Source organism: Cuculus canorus, chromosome 4 (genome assembly GCF_017976375.1).
Source record: "Cuculus canorus isolate bCucCan1 chromosome 4, bCucCan1.pri, whole genome shotgun sequence".
NCBI lineage: Eukaryota > Metazoa > Chordata > Aves > Cuculiformes > Cuculidae > Cuculus > Cuculus canorus.
Genome location: NC_071404.1, coordinates 48,412,546 through 48,433,080, shown reverse-complemented (window position 1 = coordinate 48,433,080; position 20,535 = coordinate 48,412,546). Strand labels below are relative to the sequence as shown.

The 20,535-nt window shown below is 40.4% G+C and overlaps 1 protein-coding gene across 5 annotated transcripts in view; it reads right to left on the bottom strand.

Annotated features, from left to right (window-relative positions):
• Window positions 1-20,535, bottom strand: part of HERC3 (HECT and RLD domain containing E3 ubiquitin protein ligase 3) — a 53,682-nt gene that overhangs the window by 6,894 nt on the left and 26,253 nt on the right. Inside the window, exons 6-22 of one of the 5 annotated variants that reach the window (XM_054064312.1) lie at window positions 19,829-19,920; window positions 18,699-18,829; window positions 17,943-18,103; window positions 17,344-17,420; window positions 16,462-16,586; window positions 15,854-15,913; window positions 13,403-13,514; window positions 12,508-12,697; window positions 10,872-11,035; window positions 10,269-10,382; window positions 8,966-8,989; window positions 8,791-8,880; window positions 6,796-6,966; window positions 6,048-6,191; window positions 4,442-4,608; window positions 3,241-3,307; window positions 1,370-1,452 (exon numbers count right to left, since the gene is read on the bottom strand). In XM_054064312.1, coding sequence (XP_053920287.1) covers window positions 1,370-1,452; window positions 3,241-3,307; window positions 4,442-4,608; window positions 6,048-6,191; window positions 6,796-6,966; window positions 8,791-8,880; window positions 8,966-8,989; window positions 10,269-10,382; window positions 10,872-11,035; window positions 12,508-12,697; window positions 13,403-13,514; window positions 15,854-15,913; window positions 16,462-16,586; window positions 17,344-17,420; window positions 17,943-18,103; window positions 18,699-18,829; window positions 19,829-19,920 — 1,972 coding nt within the window. The other 4 variants (XR_008449505.1, XM_054064314.1, XM_054064313.1 and 1 more) reach the window with 4 other exon arrangements.

The following is a 20,535-nucleotide window of genomic DNA, read 5'->3' as shown; positions in this document are numbered from 1 at the left end:
GACATGCAGACAGCAAACTACTCAGGCCAGGAGGGCAGCAAATTGGTCCCTGGCCTCTAAATGCAGAATAGAAGTCACGTGAATTGACAGTCACGTCTAGACTTGGATTTAGAGGTTAGCTCGAGTTCAAAACTCTGGTCAAGATGAAGCAACTGCATTCTGGAATGTGTTAAGTCAGTGCAGCCACAGACTAGCCCTTAAGGACCTGCTTCTCTTGTCCTCACTCAACAAACAAGTGCAGGAGCTAACCTGCATGCTCTTCTAAAACACTTGTTTAGCTAAAATCTTTGTTCCTTCCCTGGGCCAGAATGGCACACAGTAGGAAAACAGTTATTTTCCTTTTAAGTGTACGTGCCCAGCCTAAAATCCTAAAGGGTACCATCACCAGCACTTTCATCTTTACTTCAGTGTCACAGGTGCAGATTAAACTCTCCTCTATTTACCTGAAGCTCATTTTTTATTTGCCAGGAGACAGACTTGCACTGTTCCATCCCCACAAAGGTTTTGTGTGGAGACAGATATTTAGCTGTAAAATTGCACTTTTTTGGGCGGTAACAGAGAAGGTTACACAGACAAAGCTTTAGTTACAGTGATGGCTTTAGACACAATCAGAACCCTTTTAAATAATCAGATTAATAGGAAATGACTTCATCCCCAGGCTTGCCAGCAAGGTCTTCAGCAATCCTAGCACAAGCCCCGAACCATGCTCCTGACCAGTCACTGGATCACACTGTTTTGCCAGCAGAGAAAGAATTTGAATGCTGCTTCAAGTAACAAAGGCATTTGTAGAAATCCAATTACAGGATTATGAAAAGAAAATAGCTTAGCAACTGGAAAAAAAGAGGGGGAGGAAACGGTAGCTGTGCTGGTAATAACTCTCGGGTGTTCAGTCAAACGGAAAGGAATCTATGTACAGTAAGGCCTTATGGCTCTAATCAGGGATGGTGGTCCTTTATCAGACGTACTCAAGGGAAAGTGTTTCCGGCTCCAGAATTAATAGCATAAACAAGTTTGCTAGGCTCAGTTTTGTCGGTCACATACAGTTCCTCTCTAATCCATCTGAGAGATTAACCTTCAAGTGCCAATATCATGCTGCAATCTCCATCTACCATGTGAAAACCACCAAGAGTCTATAGGAAGGCCTCTTATAAGGAAGATGTCCATCCAAAAGGATGTGGGACATATCTCAAACATTGGTGGAAAGATGATAAAATCTTGCTTTCTATTTAAGTGTCATTAGCATCTAGCAGTTTCCAAACAACCGGTCTTAGAATTTGTTCACAGTGAATTCTATGTCTCTCCCAACATTTCACTGCTGCTGAATTTTCTGTGGCATTGCACCCGACTTCACCACATATGCCCCACTTACCTATTGTCCTTCTGCACCAGAATCTTATCTCCATCTTCAATCAGGTTCTTCTGCTCCGTTATACCATAGCTTTCTCTGCAGATCTATACAAAACCAGAAAAATAATTTTACCAGAAGTACTTTTCAGGCCATATGCCTGGAGGGTTCTTCTTCAAGGCTAATGACTGGCATGTGAAGGGTGTGCCAGAGAAAAAGGGTGCATGCAGAACATTTTTTCCCTGCTCTAAATGCCTTGTATGCTTCACCACCTTCCATCATTTACAATTGCTGTAGGACTGTTAATAAGTGCAAATGCAAACTCAGAAAGGAAAAAAAGAAGTTATTCTTCTCAGTAAATTTCCTTTAAACAAAACAAGAGATCAATACCTAAAAGACTGTATTTAACTAAGCCCACATGCTCTGGCAATAAAAAGTACTCCCTTTTTTAAAATAGTAGCTCAGTAGGTTAATTCATCTACTCTCACTGAGAGATGGCGTGATCACATACAGCCTCCTGCTTTTGCCTGATAGCAGCAGTACAAACATACATTCTGTACATACAAAATCGGTCACGTGAAGAAAATGCAGAAGGTTCAATTTTCAAGTCGCCACGTAAAAAAGAGGTTCAGATTTCAATATGTAAGATGAGTTATTAATTTCAAGCTTTGGGATATCAGCTATTTGTTAATTCGAAGTTTTAGCAGATGTGTCCGCATGTCTATTTATTACGCAAGTATATACTGCAAGAAAAAGAGTAACAATGCTCTTTTGTGTAAAGAGATAATCTGGAGAAACGTCTCTTGTGTTATTTCAAAGGTATTTTTTATTATACAGTCTGCATTATGATCATTATGGCTTCATTATCACATCCTGAATTGCAGCTCAGACCTGCATGAGACACACTCAGAGCCAGGTCTGACTCACTCCAGAGGTATGTGTGATCTAAGAGGCTTTATGTGCTCTCACTTATGAAACAAGGAAATTAACAACACTTTCTTAGCTCAACAAGGATTTTCTTCACAGTATCTAGCAGAATTTCCTGTTATCTTGTTTTCACCCCAAGCAGGCCCTGTACAGAGCCAGATCAAGCTCAAGATGAGCCTATCACTCACAACCTGTTAGAGCATCAATAATTTAAAGCAAAGACATTGAAACACGGAAATCTTTACTCTGCCTGAGTTAGAGGAAAACACAGATTAGAGTATAATGATGCCATATCTCTTTGTGAGGTTTTAAATGTTTGCACATGTCAAGGGATGTACTTGATACCCCAATGTACATCAAGATCCAACTCTTACTTTTGGGGAATCTCTGCTATGTAAGAGAAATTATTACTTTTAGGTTACTAGTTAGAAAAAGAATTCTTTTACTGCCATAGCAGCACAGGAAAGCTGACTATCTCAGCGTGTCTTCTAGCAATAGCCTCCAGCATTTTGTTTCTAAGAAAGCATGACCAAGTACACTCCCTATATTTTTTTTATGTTAAGAAGTATTAATATTATGACAGCAAGGAAAGTTATAAATTGTGTTAGCATTTAAAAAATCAACCTAGCAATGGCAAAACCTAACTTCCATTTTCAAGGAGGATTGTCTAGTGTGAGAAGTTGGACATCAGCATTTAAGTCACATGCCATAGTGACAACAAGGTGACAACCAAGCTATTTTGAAAACCAATCTGCTTAATCTACTTACTAGCTCATCTTCATGACCACATAGAAAAGAACAAGGGAGTTGACAGCAAAGAATTTTAATATTTTAACTTTACCATTGAATGTTAACATGAGGTATGTGCTACAGGCATATTTGGAATAAACCATAATACACATGAACAAGTAGATGGGCTTCAACTATACCATAACAATCATAGAGTTGATATCTTAAATGTGTCTTACTGTAAAATTCAAGCAGAATGTCTCTTCTACATCTTCCCCTGGGTAATCCAGAAGTTGCTGAAGACTCCTACATAACAAGAAAGGAAAGATGTGAAAAAAAATTCACAGATTCAAAAAGACACACATCAAAGGGAAAAAGAAATTCAGCAACAGTAAACAGCATGATACATCAGGGTAACAGGATTGCAAGAGAGAGAATCTAAGTCACCTGAAGGGGTAAGAAAGAAATACACCTCAAATAGAGAGATGCTTTGTTAGAAGCAGGATAAATGCCAGTCCACACAAGTTACCAAACATAGTTTATGCCTACCTAGCACATGGATTCCCCTTTAATGATCCTGGCCTTAGAATAGAACTACATTTCTAGTCCTTAAGAACTGCTAGATATTTATGCTACCACCACACAAAAGTCTGAGAGACTGGAGGAAAAGAGGATGGTGGATTACATCTGCATCCCCATCATGTAGAAAATATTCTTCTCCTATCCTTCAAAATCCTGCTGCTGTCTTCCTGGCATTTTATCTCATTATTGTTAAATACAGCCATCACTTTTTACAGATACACGAGACAGCAACTCGGAAGACAAAAACCACAGCAGACAGTGGGATCTTAGGCTCTCAGTGTCAGAGGGAACCAATATCCCCATGCAATTAGGCAGAAAAGATTCTTAACACTGTTTAGAAAAGTTCATACTTTCACTCCATTCAACTTCTTTCTGGTGTAGGAGCAGGTCAGATTTACACTGGTTCAGGCAAGGGACAACTGAAATCCTACGCACAAGCCCCATCCTGGGCTTTGTCACAAAACATGCAGTGGATCTGCTTGCTAACCCAAGCATGGCTTGGCAAAGGCTGAGACTAGAATCTGGGATCATGGATGCAATCACACAGTAGAGGGACAGGTGCCCACCCTTGTTTTCAAAAGTATGGTTTGGGTCTGTTGATATCCAGTTTCAGGGGGTTGGGAAGGTGCGTATAGACGTTACAATCTAAGCAACATAGATCTGATAGCCTGTGGGAGAAGTTTTACACAAAATTCACCCCTGGCTTATGAACCTTGCTAGGATCACAGCCCTCCAAATGAATCAGTTGCTCAAAAGGATCAGGAAGTGTTTTATTGAACAGCTTTTACCCAGTCTGGCATTTCTTTTCAGATGGATGATCTCCCTTCACAGAAAGGCTGCAAACTTTGGTTTTCATACCTTCCTTCTGTAGGGGATAGCTCCTTCAAATCCTCTAGGCAGGGCTTCACGTTCAAGAGTTTCTTGTACAGAGCCAAGGGAAAGTGAAGGTCTACAACTGTGAAGTTGTATATTGCAAGACCGCATATGATGCCAATCAAGTGAAACCAATTGTGTTCTACAAAACACTGCAAAACCACACAAAGAAATCCTGATGAGACACTGTCACAGCTGCAATGCACAGTAGCCTCTCCTCCCATGCACAAAGCAAACAGCCCCTGCTTTTCCAACTAGAACAAAATCAGAAAGCTCTCATCAGGTCCCAGTTTGGTTCTGAATTCCTTTGCTGGTGCATGGCACAGAAATCAAGATTCGGAAACCAAACCCTATTACTTTTGTAAGCCACAACTAGCTGTGGAAACAGCAACAGCTGCTTTCCATCTTATCTGCCTTTTATTTCCTTTCTACATACCTCTGCATTTAGACATTAACAGAGCTCTGACGTTTGCTGTCTACGTACTGCGAGAAAACGTGTTAACAATTCTCTCCCTGTCACTCATCCTATTTTCTGTTAAAAGCTTATGCATAACCACAGTGCTGTCCAGGCAAATATACCAACGTAGGTGTTGATATACCAGCCTTCATTCCTTCGCATATGTAAACTTACACTGGTTTATCAGTTACACACTGGCTGCCTAGATTTGTTAAATGTTGTAAATACGTGACTCATTTTCAGTGTTTACACTGTCATTATTCTTAGTGTCAAAAGACTTGGTTTTATAGTGTTAACATGAGGAGTACTTGCTTTGTAATAATGTTTACAAGTTACAAAAGGTGCCATGTAATTTCCTTCCTTGAAAATACAATTAATAAATTAAAAGAACCTCCATCAGGGCAGCTACTTTAAGGGAAGGCTGACATCATCATTTTCCATCTTGCTAGCTATGCAGGTGAAGAAAAAAGGCCATAAATCGCCATCTCTGGCATAATATGATATAATCAGATATGACAGCTACAGAACTTGCACTCCTTACCTTTCCAAAACCAACCAGCTTTCACTATAAACCATGTTTCTTGCCATCTCACATAAGGCATTAACGAGTTTAGACTCTGAAGGTGATAGGGATGCATGGACTAAGTGAATTGGTTGGAATTATGTGAACAGCAAAAAAGCACAGAATTCCAATGCCATTATATCCGAAATCTCTGGTTCTGTGAAACAGCACTATTATGATATTTATGATAATGAGTTCTATTAACTGTCATCTGATACTTAATACAAATTTCATTATGCAAAATAACAAATAATAATAATAAATAATAAAAATAATATTATAAATAATAATAATAAATAATAATAAATAATGATAAATAATAATGAGTAAATGATGATAAAGAAATAATTTATGATAAAGCAAAAGAAACAACTCCTTAATAGGCAGAATCATCACCATTATGCTGAAGTTACTGGGCCTGTACTAACATCCACTGACTGAAAATAGAGCTCATATTGTATCATGTGTGAACAATGAGAGAGAATTTCTTTCCCACAGTTTGCCACTAACCTTCTTGTCATTTAAATGCAGCTTATTTTCTCAACCTGTGTGTATAAAGGGCAAGAGCTTACCGTGTCTGAAAACCACAGCAGGTTTGACTCTGGGTAGTAAGTGAACATGCCATAGATGGGGTTGAGAAGTTCTTTTAACAACAAGAGGAAAAATTCCTTTGTTACTCCTCCAGCATCAACAGCTTCCTCGCCATCAAAGATGACCTGTAGAAAACACAGGTGAGTAATAGAGCTGAGACTGCATGAATCAGACATCTTTCTGATTGTGAGCCACATAAAGCAATCTGCCTAACATGCCCAACCCTGTGCAACCCATGAGCATGTTTCAGTGCTCTGCTTGCAAGGAGACAAAAGGAACAGGGGATGGGTAATCAGAAATTTCGAAAATGTTTAACTCCTGTGCAAATCATAAACAAACATTTGTCCCCTTTGCAAAGAGAAAAGCAACATGACAGCAGTTGCTACATTTTATAGCAACCTCTCAGAGATAAAGTGTGTTCTGTTATAAAGAGGCCTGTTCCTGCAGAGGAGCAAAACTGAGAATTAACAATATCATAGAAATGTTTCCTCTCCCACACCAGGAAAAGAGAATAAACCCCTGCTTGCCTTCTTGTAAACTGCCCACTGCCAAAACACTCTGGCAGTTGAAGAGGAGAAAGACTCAATTCCCACACCAAATCAGATCAAGCGTCCTTGTGTGCTATACCCATGGAGGAGAAGCCAGTGCACACTGGTGAAGTGGTAAAGTGAAACACTTCAGAAATGTCAACTGGATGAAGGGATGCTAAAGATGTGGGAAAAAACTTACTTTAAGAGGCTTTTTCAAATCAATGTCCGAATGGATGCTCAACTCCCTTAAAGCATCACCGACTAAATTACTCCTGCGAACATGAAGTACCAGAAAAGGGCTTCTGGCTAGCAAAGGCTCCAGAGTAAGAAGCATGAAGACATTCTGCAAATTTGCACCATTTATTGCAACCTGTAAATAAGAGAGGTGAAAAATAGCCACTGCTCAGCAACGTTCTTGCTATGGAGGGAAAACTCATGGCGGGGGGGGGTGGAACTGGATGATCTTTAAGGTCCCTTCCAACCCAAACCGTTCTATGATTCCCAAGCTAACAACTATATAAGCCTGATTTTTTTTTTTCTTTCTTGATCTTTTAGTGTGGTTTCCCCAGGGTCCAAGGACTACGTGCCCACTCTACAAGTGTGTGGGCATGCGTGCCTACCTGTCCCCCCCTCCATTTCCCATACCAACACCTTTTGAGTCCACTGATCGATTCACTGAATTTGAGCAACAGAGCAATAAATTCCTGAACATTTTGACATTAAGCAGGTGGATGGGAAAGACAGTTTATTCATGCTCTTGTTGATTCAAAAAACTCTATGTGAACACAACCTTGGTAAGAATCACAGTTCACAAGGGAGAGTAGTGTTACTAACATACCAGGCAAGGAGTCAGTTGATAACTGCGCCTTGTAAGGCACAAGGGAACCCACTGCATGCAAATCAAAGCTCTCACCTAGATGGATTTTCTGACATTGGGTAAGGCACAAAGTCCAGTTAAAGCTTTGATTACACATAGTATATTCATTCTCATGCATCATTCATACTAAGTGGCTAATTCACATTTGTAAATTCAGTTGAAAAGTCACTTGACCCTAAGAGAAAAGTCAACTGGAAACCAGGCTTCCTCCCTCACAAAAGCACTGCTTTCTTTGACCTGTAAGTGGTCACCCTCATAAAGAACCTATCTCTCGGGGCAACAAAACCTTTATCAGCCTGCTGTCCTGCCAAGATAAGGTAGATGCCCTCCACACAGCAGTGCACTGCTCACAAACTGGGGAGCTGGAAATATACAGAGGAGGGTGGCAAAATGAAAGCAGAAGGTGATTCCAGCTTCTGAACACAGGCCGAGCCGCCTCTGCCCTGCTGTAGGCTGTGTTCAAGCAGCCATAGAAAAGCTAAGAGACGGATATTACAGGAAACTAACACCATGACCATGAGTAAGTGTGATGCCAATTTTCTACCATGAAGGAACATGACACACAAGGACCTCAGCAAACTTGTTTCACAGAGGATGGGACTAGTGTTAGACCCCAGCTGCACTAGGATGAGGGACCAACCCCTAACGCTTTGCCCCCTGTAGAAGCCATCCACATGAGCAACACCTAGCACTCGAAGGTTTAGATTGGCAGAGGACAACTGTCCTTGTCACAGCCTACCTGTGAGTTGGCTTGACTGCCACCTAGAGGGTAATGCTGCTGCAGCTAACTACCTGCTGAGAACACACTCCTGGGAGTCTGTGTCTCTCGCTGTAGTTGGGTGGGCAAGTTGCTGACCAACAGCTGCTGCCTGCAACCACAGTGTCAGGAGTTGGTCTTCAACTCTCACTTCTGACATTCACCCCTCTTTCATCAGGCAGATACTTGAAAACAAGTGCCCACTTCCCTGAAAGCTTGTCTGCTTTTACAGCCTTACAGCTCATCTAACACAAACCCCACCTTACTTTTTATCCTTGGACTACTATAAACGCACAAGCACTCCTTCCCTATACAGTTTAAAGTTCCATAACCCACACATCTGGCAGTTCTGATGTTCCAAACATTTTGAAGTAAACAACACCAAGCACTGCCTCTGTAACAGCTATGACAAAAAGGTTCTCCAGCTACTCTGCTCTCCCATATCATGGAAATAAAGTCCTGCATAACCTAACTCCCAGTGAACTCCTTTCATTGCAAGCCCAATGCAAAAGGCAGGAAAAAAGGAATGGGGTGGGAAAATTCAGACAGAAAAGTATTACCTGCATCTGTAGTTCTGCATCTGTCTGTAACATCTTGGTCTTAGCCTGAGCATCGAAGATGAAAGGATAAGAACAGAGTGTCACAGCATCCTGCAAGAAAGGCAGGCAGGTTAGTTCCTATTTACAGCTTCCATAGCAATTCTTTAAAGAACAGTCATGAAAAACATTTTCTTACCTGCATGATGGATGGTCTTACTTTCTGTGAATGACAAAGAGAAATATGAAAATCTTTTACTCTTTTGATTTTGTGTCTTGTGGGATGATTTTTTTTGGATGACTAGTTCAAAGGTGACAAAAAGAAAATTTTTCTCCCCTGGGACCAACAACCTATTTTTTTTTTTCCTTCTAAAGAAAAGCACAGAAACTTCCTTCTTAAGAAAACGCACAAAACTTGCACATCACAGGTGACTAAAAGGATTAACCAGCACAGAGGCCTGTGCTAGCCTGCCATAAGTGAAATTTACTCTTATGAGGAAGACAAAACTTACTCTTACTCCCAAGACAAAGACCATAGGAAACAACAGAAGAGACCATAAAACCATAACATGACAATGTAAGACCAACTCTCACAATGAAAATCACTCCTCTCATTAGCCACATCAATATATTTTTATCTAGTTTTGACTATCACTGTTACATAAATTTGAGTCAATTATTGCTCTGTTCACTAAAAGTAAGCACAGAGCAGCACTATTTGAGTGATGGAAAGGGGGGAGCAGAGGACACAGTACACGCAACATTTATAAGTCCATAAAACACACAAAAATTCTTGCTGCAATCAGGTTTTACACTTGCAACATCCCTCAGCGGATGTTTTCTGGCATTTTCTCAGACTTGGGATTCCTTTCCCTGCTATAATTAAGTAATCTCACTGGGTTCCCACACAGCACATTCCAGCCCTCAGTTTAATTATTTCCTTTCTTACAGACGGGAAAGTGAGGCATAAAAGAGGTGAAGGGTCTTACCCAAGATCACCCAGCAGGTTACTGGAAGAGCCAGGAACAGAACCCCAATCTCTTGAGTCTTGGTTCAGTCCCCTAGCCAGAACGCCACACTGCCTCCTCTTACAGAGGAACATTTTAAGACCACTGGCTATATTATTCACAATACCTGCCTAAACAGCAGAAGGGTAAAAATTATAATTTTAGAATACAAGATTTGGCTCCTGAGGTCTTGTTTACATTAAAAGGGTCCAGTGACTGAATCAATCCCCTTGTGCAAGGATTGAATGAGCTTCACATGAATAGTCACAGAGATTGTTGCAAGTGTTAGGTAAATATTGTTAGCTCCATCTCTTCTGACAGCCTTATTTTAAGACAATTTTGTCAAGCCACTGAGTACCCAAAACTGAGACTTAATATATAGATGCTCCTATACTGTATATATTACACTCATTAAAGTTATTAAAAATACATATCTCTACAACCAGAGAGACAAACGTGGACAACTATTTCATGACTATACATAAAGCTTCTTACCATTCCAGCCTGATGTAAGAACCACATGAGATAATCCTCCTGAATGTCCACCAAGCTGGAAATTTCAGGGATATAAAACTTATCATATTCTATGTGTTTAACCTTCTGATTTACCTAGTGAAGAAAATAGATTTTTTTTTTAAATAAATACACATTCAGCATTTTTTCTTAGAACACACAGGTTTGCTTTCATAAAACCAACTACAGCAGCTTGCAACAACAGGCTCCAGAAAGTCTTGCATAAACACAACAGTCCCTTATATTTTAGTATGAACCAAGAATAGAGATAAACCTCCTTCTGACTTATTTTAGCCTCCCCTCTCCCAGACTAACCACAATCAACACAGTAGGAGCTGAGAGCATCACGAGACAGATGCTTCATGCCACAGTGTACACAGTCTAGTGGCTTGGCAGCATCATTCTTTAGGGCAAGTTTTTCTTAGTGTTTTAAGACAAGACTAAACAATATTCAAGTACCTTGAATTCAGGAAAACCACTAACACTTCCCTATGTGGTGTCTTGGTGGACAATGACACAGCCCACAAATTAGGGCAGACAGACTGAATCATCTTGAACCAACATGCATCCAGATTTCCCTCTTACCTTGTGGAGTTTCTCCAGAAGTCTGAGAGCAGCTGTAATGTAGCTACTGAACAGGACTGGGATCAACAGTGTCTTTCTTCCACTGAGGAGGTAAACCACTGCGCCTTTATAGAGGTCCACTAGCCTGAGGAAATATCTTGGGCACACTTGACACCACCAGTTATCTGGAAAGGAGAGGAACATCAATATAAATCCTGAATTAAAGGACAGAGTAACCCCTAAATAAAGGGTTACAGCTGAAAATAGGGAAACACATCTAAAGATTGTTCCAAAAAGTTCCCTATTTTTTTCCTAACTGCAGCAACAGGAGAGTGATCAAAGAGTCAGCTAGATACCAGGAACCAAAAGCTCTTCCTTTACCACTATCATAGAACCATCCCCAACATTACCAAGCTCCTCATCAGTGTGAGAACCTGTTTCAGATATCTTGTGAACAAACCATGTCTTTCCTGAGTGATAAGAAAGCACTTGCCTGGGCAATTCTCCATAGTACCACATACTTCTCTAACAGGCTCAGAGCAGTCTCCTGGCACATCTGCCCAAAAGGCTCGATCACCACCTATTTAGAAAGGCTGATCTCTTTCTTGCCAAGGGCAAGTAATGCTTACCTTTCCCTCTAAAGGGACTCTGACTATTAGCTTCTTTGATAGAACCGAGCAACCCACAAAATAGAAGCTGAAGCCTGGGAAATCATTAAGTCATCTGTTAGAAAACAACTCCAATTTATCCTCTCAAGTGTCAGCACAACAATAGACTCTGGCAGGCAAAAGTATAAGAAACCTTTAGACTTCTGTATGCTAACAATCAGTAGGCTACATGAAGCTGAACAGAGAAGGGAACTTTGTCGCAAAGCCTTTATGAATTAAAACAAATAAATTACTAAAGCTCAAAATAAATTTCCCTGGAGTAATGCTCCTGCACATCTGAATGCATTACACAGCATTTTACATGATAATGAGAGTTAGTATAAGATAACCTTAAGAAACAGATTAAGATAACAAGAAACGTAACAGGTGGTAATTATGAGTAACAATCATTACGCAGCATATGTTCTCCTCAGCTTAAAATGAACTCATACAAAATATTAGCAGAAATCAGAAGATTCAGAAGTGGGAGAAAAGCTGAGGTGTTCAGCTTGGTCACAGACCAGCCAATAGCTTTTTCTGCACCTGATATATGACAAGGTAACTTTATATTATGTTTACTATATTCTTTTATTTACCTTATTCAGAAAGGATATTCTAATATGGACAAATCTAATAGAATAAGATCATTTAAACTATATAAATAGCTATACTATTATAGCTAACTTCCTACATCTTATCTGCATGGCACATTATTCATTTCCCCATAGTTCACGTTTAAAATTAAAATCTTATGTTTACAGTTCTTTTACATGAGAATGTTGGTTTTGAAGGAAGGAAGGATTCCTTGAATGCTTTTGGTTCCCAGCTGCTTTTTAGAGGTGACTGCTTTATAAAAATACTATACCACAAATAATATTCAAGTATCACTACAGCTGTTGTAATAGAAAAAATAAAACACCACAAAAACATGACTGAAAAACCTAAAGGCAACACTTTGTGTCCCAGCAGAACACTGAGAGCAGCATGCACCTCAAATGCCAGCCTCTTACCAAGAACTTTGCTGGGGTTGGTATCGAGGCGCAGAATAGCCATTGCTAGAGGAAGCGTTAACGTGATATAATACTTTGAATCTTGGAAAGGAGGGAATTCAGGGAGAATCAGATAAATCCTCATTGCCTCGACATCTGGTGGTGAGCTGGACAGCTGAGGAATCAAAAAACTTTCAAAGCTCTTCAGTATCTAGAGGGAAACAAGATAAAAGGCAACACACCCTGGGTGATAGAGCGCCTACAATGTAGATGATGTGTAAGAAATCAGTAAATGGAGTACACTCATCATGGGTGGACTTCGCAGCTTTTGCTGATGATCTCTTAACACTCTATAGGACAGGACTAAACTTTGATTTTTCCAAAATGCATAAATGTTTGGATAGGTTTTTCCAGGGCTGGTTAGAGGTTAGTTAACCCCTCTTGTTAAGGTCACATCCTTGTTTTAAACATCAAACCCAGAGTAAATAACCCAAACCTATAAAAATTATAGCTAAAAATGGCATGGGGAGCACACACTATTTTATCTCACAGCTCTATACTTGTGAAAGAAATCCTCCAAGTTAAAATAAATGATACAATCAAAAGTATTCAACTGCTGACAGGCAATAAATGAGCACATGGTAACTATTTAGAAGTACAATATACACAGAATTTATTTCAGCAGCCATTTCAAATGCTGTGAAAGAAAATTCTTGAAAACAGATCTTAGAGACACATTCTGAAAAGGTGAAGATCAGTCCAGGTCAACAGAGAAGTATCCACTGAGACCATGAAGAATCTGGCCTGCAGATTTGTAATACAACCCTTCCCCCAAAACCTCCTGTTACTTGCATGTTATAGAGGGACAAAGCCTTTACTTCCCCTCTCAGTACTCAAAACCCCAGAAGTGCGATACCTGGTCTAGAAGAATGGAGTGCTGAGAGTTCATCAGCTTCTCAAACAGCACTCTGGTGGAGTTCAGATCAATCCCTGGGATCTTCGGACTGGTTTTAAAATGTTCATCAATTCTTTAAAAAAATCCCAGACAGACAAGCTTAAGTTTAAGGAAGAAACACCATTACCTGTGTGCTGGCATGGCCTGAAAGCAAGCAATGGAGAAATGACCTCTAAGGAATTAATCAGACTAGAAACAAAGCAGAAGTTGGAATCTTCTTGCGAAAGACAAGATGGACAACTCTCCCTTCTGAACTCCTCTGGGCCTCAGTTAGGGCTGGGATTCTTGCAGAGAAATTCTTTCTCGAAGTCTTTGATTTCCCCCGGACTCTTTCACTGACCTAAGAGCATGCCTAGACAGGCCAGATTGCTTAAAAACCTATAAAATATGTATCAATGATATGTATCAGGATCCTCTGTGTTGTCTTCATATACACTACTTTTACAACAAAAACTGCTTAATCACATCCAGTAAGAAAAGGAATAATTATGCATAATATAGTGACTGCTACACAAGGGAACATCAGACGAGGGTTTTCGAAAGAAAACCGAGGAAGATATTCAGAGTAACTTCTTGGCAATTCCACTAAATTTTCTAAAACTAAACAAAGGCCACAATGAAAACAGCACAGCTGAGAACAATCTTCACACGGTCTTTAGTTGCAACAAATGTGCACTGTCCTTTCTGCTGTGCTTGGAGAGGTTGTAATTTCCTTCAGCTATCTGTGTAAGAGGGATAATGAAGGCAAACCTGCAGAGGACAACAGCCTAACAGCCAAATCTAGCAACATTGAATGTCCAGGCAGCAGGTGAGCTACCTAGCTCAGTGTGTAGACCACAATCAGCATTTGTAGTAGTAAAGCTGCACATAAAACACTGCAGTTGCTAGTAAAAAAGATCATTGTTATAATTCCATTGACCTCAAGGATTTCCCAAGTCTGTCACTACTCATCTGAGAGTGAGCTGTATTAGACACTGAAGAAAAGGTAGCTATTAAAGATGGGATGTATTTGTCAGTTTCCTGGTGTGACAATAACTACACCAGAAGCTAAACATGTCCTACTGTAACAGAATAGCTATTTCCATAACAACACGGGCACCAGCCTGGAAATAGCTCCTCAGAGTCACAGTCACGAAGTACAGGGCGCTTCAAACTGCGATGTGCAGAAGTAGTACTGGAGCGTGCACGGTCACATAGCCATAGAAAAGCTGCTTTTTCCATCTAACCCTGTGTACCACAATGCTGTATCGCAAACAGGTCTACATGGCATAAAGATACTGGAGGGTCATACTAGGGTATTTCTATCAAGTGTGCTGTAGCATAGGGCTTCACATATGATTAAATACAGCCTCACTTCGGTGTACAGTGCCTTCAAATTTTATTATTCATTTGGTCAAAGATTTTCTGTAAAAGTTATGTCCTGCACTAGCCAGGAAATTATTAAAGTGGCAGGATATCTGCATTGGTGTGATGAAGTCAAACTTCACTAATTTCCACATTCAAATGAGACGTGGGACTATTTACAGTGATTCAACAACTTGAATGTCTCAACAATTTTTAAACTAACATGACACAATTCTCCTGATACAGTAACATGCTGCAAACAACACTACAGAAGAAACCATTAGACAAGCAGAAAAATGCCAAAATAATGAGTAAATTGAGGGGGGGGGGTTTAAGTTGCTCTTGGAAAACATTACTCAAAGACTACTCAGAATAACCAAGCTTTTCTTCACCTAGTTACAGGTCATTTACTGATCACATCACCAGAAAAAAAATTCTCCTCCTCCTCACCATATGTTGTTATCTCCTCAACATTTACAGACACAGCAAACACAATCCACAGACCTTTCCAACCCACAGCCTTTGACTCAGCTATGCGTATTACAACCTTGTCATCACCTGTTGTGGGTTACACCCATTTGAATTCCTGCTTTTATAAGTAGGAGCACAAAACTTTCCCACAACTGATGTCACCTAAGAGGAAAGTACTGCCCCAAACATATTTTTCAAGAGCAGCCTGTGTCGAAGTACATCTCCGCAGACACCAGCCCCCAACAGCCAGCTCAGCTGGGTTAAGAGACTATTTAGTTATCTAGCATCACTCACTTCCCTTAATGTTGCATTCCTATCCCATTCTTTTAAAGACAGTGACATGAACTTCATAAGGAAAAAAAACAGTTGTGCCAACTCCAAGGAATCCGTGCCACTTACAGTACACTCATCATGTACTTTCTTAGATCACTTGCCTTCCTTACTCAGCTCTGACCACAAATCTCTTTAGTGGACCCCGTCCGCCCTGTTTCCTGTCTGATCAGAAAAACCAAATCCCACTGCAGCAGCGACTGAAGAAAAAGGATTCCAGTCTGCCTCAAAGGAAAGCCACACTTCTGTACTCTATTTGCCACTTACTTCTTCTCCAAGAAGCTTCCATTCCAGCAGGCAGCCGAGGACAGTATCTGAACAACGTTACTGTTTGCAGCAGGAACACAAAAGAAAAGAGATGGATGTTATGAATAGATGTCCCAGTAAAGCTCTTCAGCTCTTTTTCCTTCCTTCTATGGGAAACAATGTCAGGATCACCCCTTCAGAGGCACAGAGGGTAAGTGGTTCACTCAGGATCATGTAACATCCCTCTTTGAAAGGAGGGATGTTAGCGGTGACTCCTTTCCACCTGTTCTGTGCTTCTCATTGCAGGCACACAGGGGAAGAAATTTCATCAATCTGCTCATAAGTTCTTGCTGCATTTCACTGACTCTAAGCACACAACAAAAGACAACTTTGATATTCATTTCCCACCCACTGTTTACATTGTTCTGAGGTAGTGTCAAATTCCTCCAGTTTTGCTCAGAAGCTCTAAGCTGGCAGCCTTGTGACTGGTAAACGTCCTCCCCTTGGATATAACCAAAAACCACACTTGAAAAGGCTGCTAAATTTCAAGTGAAAGCACGGCACGGAAGCCAACAACATTATTTTTAAAAACTTTCAACCAAAGGCTTGTCCAGTGCCACAATACCTACTTGACAGAATTAGAACTGTTCTTTTCTAAAAGCTTTTGCCTCCAGACATCTATAGTTTCATCATTTATTAAACAGGTGTAACGTGTTTCATTTATGGTCCGGAAATCATCAGCAGGCAAGGAATTCTGTGAGAAGATACAAATTTCAGCAAAGACAAGGCTTGTAAAACAATTTCTTCTTATTCATAATCTTCTCTATATATAACAGACAGCTTCCTTAGTGTGGTCTCTGAATGGGTTTCGTTAGGAAGCTGTGGCATTACTAAGAAGTTCAAAGGGGATGGCATGGAAAGGTACGGAAAAAAACCAAGATCATCACCAAATACTTTGTTAAAAAGAAGAAAAAAAACAAGATATCATTTCCTTAAACATACCAAAGGCCTCTTAAATGCCACCATATATAACTATAGACTTCGCACACTTATTCTAGACCTATTTCCACTCCTTAGATGTGTATGTCAAACACTCCTTGAAAGAAACAAGAATAAAGAAGCCGGAAATCCAACTCAGTATTCAGCCCTCCATTCAGTATATTCTGACAAAGCCCTACTGTACATCGTTCACAGCACTACGTGCAGACCCCAGTGTCTCAGGAGGAAAGCAGCCCCTCATTCCCAATCTGCAAAGGAGAACTGGACTCCTCGCTCTGCTGATCAAATCGAAATCGATGTCTTACCAATGGCTCTTTGACATGCCTCTAAAGGGAGGCAACTTTCAGCCACTCCTACAAAGTTCTTAATCCATGTAACAACGGTCATCATTGGTAAGGTCTGTAAGGCAGAATGGACTCCAAAGCAACGCTTAATTTTCAAGACTATTACCAAAATCAAAAGACGCATTATGAAGGCTGGGACAGGGCACTTGAGAAAATACTTCACTTTACCTCATATTTGGAGCAAAGCACAAATGTTTGGTCTCCTCCAGAGAATATATGTTTAACAACGTGATATTTACAGGCATCTGTTGAACAAAGAGATGCAGTTGTGTTAGAGGCTGATGAATGCAAGTTCCTACTGTGCCTTTTCCCCCATATTTTCACTGCCAATGTCTCAGGCTTTACACTGCAAGAAGCACCCAGGTCCCTCAAAAGCCAGGCTGAAATCAGTCGGAACTCAAGCTCTGTAGCACTTTGAGATATATACATAGCCTGGCAGGAGGGAAAAATTGTAATGTTTAAACTGCTATGGGTGTTTTAAAGAGAAACCAAAGCCCTTGGAAATCAATATTAGTACAATTTTATGTAGGCTCAAGATTGCCAAATGTTGAGCTCTGCTGTGAAAAGAGAAAGGGAGAGGGTTCACATTAACAGAGAGGGCAAGAGATCACCCAGTAATTTCCATAGTGTATTTGGGACAAGAGCAGGGGCTTCTTTTGCTGTTTCAAGAACTTTCACAGAACAATGTCAAGATCTCTTCAGACAGCCATAGATGAAATGAAGTTATTTACATCCATTTGCCACTCCAAATCACACATAGTACATACCAGGTTTCCCTGAGAGTTGCCCATTGTGAGCTGCCCAGTGACCCTTGACAGGAGAGGGACACTTAACATTGCAAGTGTGCCCCGTTCCCAGCTGGCCTCTTGTTCCACAGCCAAATGCATAGATCATTCCTGAAGAAGGCACAAAGGCTAAAGTGTGATGTCTGTAACAGAGATGAGTACAAAGTTTGGGCCTTGTTTAACAACTACAAGGAAAAAAACAAACAAAAAGACAGCCTAAAACTTATTCTTGGTTCCTCTAAGCCAGAAGCTCGTGGAAAGCAGCATCTTTACTCTAGCACCAATGCTCAGTTTTTGCCACCTGATGGCACCAGTTTATGGGCTAGGCAGAAGTGACAAAGAGCCATGGATGCCAGCATACAGCTGGTATCAAACTCACACACAGAATTAGCTTAGTCATTTGCTAAGCCTGTACATATCAAAAGGCAACCACACAGCACCAGAGTTACTAACTCTCTTATCATGAAAGATGCTGGAAATTTGTGACCAAAGGGGCTGCTGCTCGAAAGTCTTGCTGAATTATAAAGATGAAAAAGTAACCTTTACCATGTTACAGCAAGTGAACAACCCCAATTAAAAAACAACCTTTAGAGGGTCTTAAAGATCTCATAGGAACTAAAAATAAAGTTAATTTAGTTTTGACACAGGATGCAGAAGCAAGGCTATTCCCCTATTTAAAAGGCTCAGTGTCAGCATTAACCTCTACCAAAAAAAATTCTGACTGTACACAGGACTCACCTGCCACAAGCAATTTGGGATACTTCACTGCCCATTAGCTCAAGAACTCTTCGGGGGTTCACTTCATCATTCATGGAGTCATGTCCCAGTTGCCCACAGGAACCTGCACCGAACGTGAACACCCCTCCACTCTGTTAGCAAATCAAACAGCATATTCTCCATTTAGGGACCTATAACCCAGTATCTCCGACTCCAGTTTCAATACGAGCCTAAGCTTAGGCAGAGATTGCTGGGGATTTCCAAAGGATTCAGAAAAGCAACTTGGGTTTCACTAATGCAGCTTCCAAATAGCTACCTTGCCACACAGAGACTGACAGAATTGTCTTTAGGTATGCCTACACTAGTCCAGCTTCCCCCACCATCACTAAACGAGTCCGAAATCCCAGCAGGTTTAAATATGGCTGAGTAGTGCCCATTTCCACAGTACTTGACACCCATCTCCATCAGCTGTTATCAAAAGGACTGTGACCATCCTCATTGAACAAGAGCTTCTAACATAACTGATCTTCTAGTATTTTTTCCCATAGGAATCTCAATGTCAGCTGTTTTATTTCATTTTACAGTGGAAAACACTGAGGCACCAAAAAACGGAAGCAACACAGCCGAAGCGGCAGAGACAAAGCAAGAACAGAGCAGTGATCTACCAAATCCTAGCCCTGTTCTCTGTCCACTAAGCTATATGTCACTTGGAAACAGCAAGCTTACAACTGAAAACTTCTGTAAATGCTGTGAAGGACTACTAATATTTCATTTAAATGCCCATTCATTTTGACTTGCATTTTATTCTAGGGCACAATATCACTCACTTTTTATCTTCCAACAAAATGGTATTTTCACCCCTTTGGATGCACATTTGTTAATTTTTCACTCAAAGATAATTTCTTTGAACAATTCACCGGAGATTTTCTATTCATTGTCATGGATTACTAACATCTACACCTTTAAAAACAACAAAGGGTCGTGTTGGTAATGAATCTCAGAATAAATTACAATAAGACTATAACTCCCATTTAGTTTATTGTAGAGGAGTCAGACAGAATACAGTAAGTCAATCTGTTTTTTTCTATCATTACCCAGAAAACTAATGTGAAACCATTAGGCAGCCAGGGTTCCCAGGTTAGCATTTTTACCTTTGTCAGAACTGCTGTGTGTTCCTCTCCACAGCTGATGTAAACAACCTTCTGAGATCGCAACAGTTTCACATGACACGGAGATTCTCGGTCTGCATTGAAGACAAAAGAAATAAAGGAACCATCTCATAAACACAAACCTAAATGTTTCAGAAAACCACTGACAGTCTGATTTTTACATGTGGTCTATACGTGTAATGGAAGCTTTAACAACTGTGGGAAAATACCCATGCCTTTTAGTACTTCACTGCTACTTTCCTGCTCCAGTTCCTAAAAGATTTGTCCTGGTTCAAACAAAATTGTCCAGAGCAAGACTGCGAATATTAAGAATCTTGTATAAACTCAACATGAATTTGCAGTTTGGGAGGTATGATGAGCACAGCCTCGCTACACCAACAGCCTTATGCTCTATTCCAGACTCCTCACTGACAACTGCAAACATTTGTATTCAAAACTTTGCTTCAATCTTTTCCATAGAGAACAATTCTGAGATGTGGGGGTTACCACCGCAACACACATAACAAGCTGAATCCCGATGCGTATTTAAATGCCTAGCGTTCCTTCTGTTGTCATCCTTTAAGAAGATCCTCCTACTTCCAAAGGCTAATCTCTGCCAACCATTAAATGATGCTTTTCTCATTCACCCTGACATTCTAATCATTAAAAGTGGATCTCCTAAGGATGAGTACACTAAGCAAGTTTATATG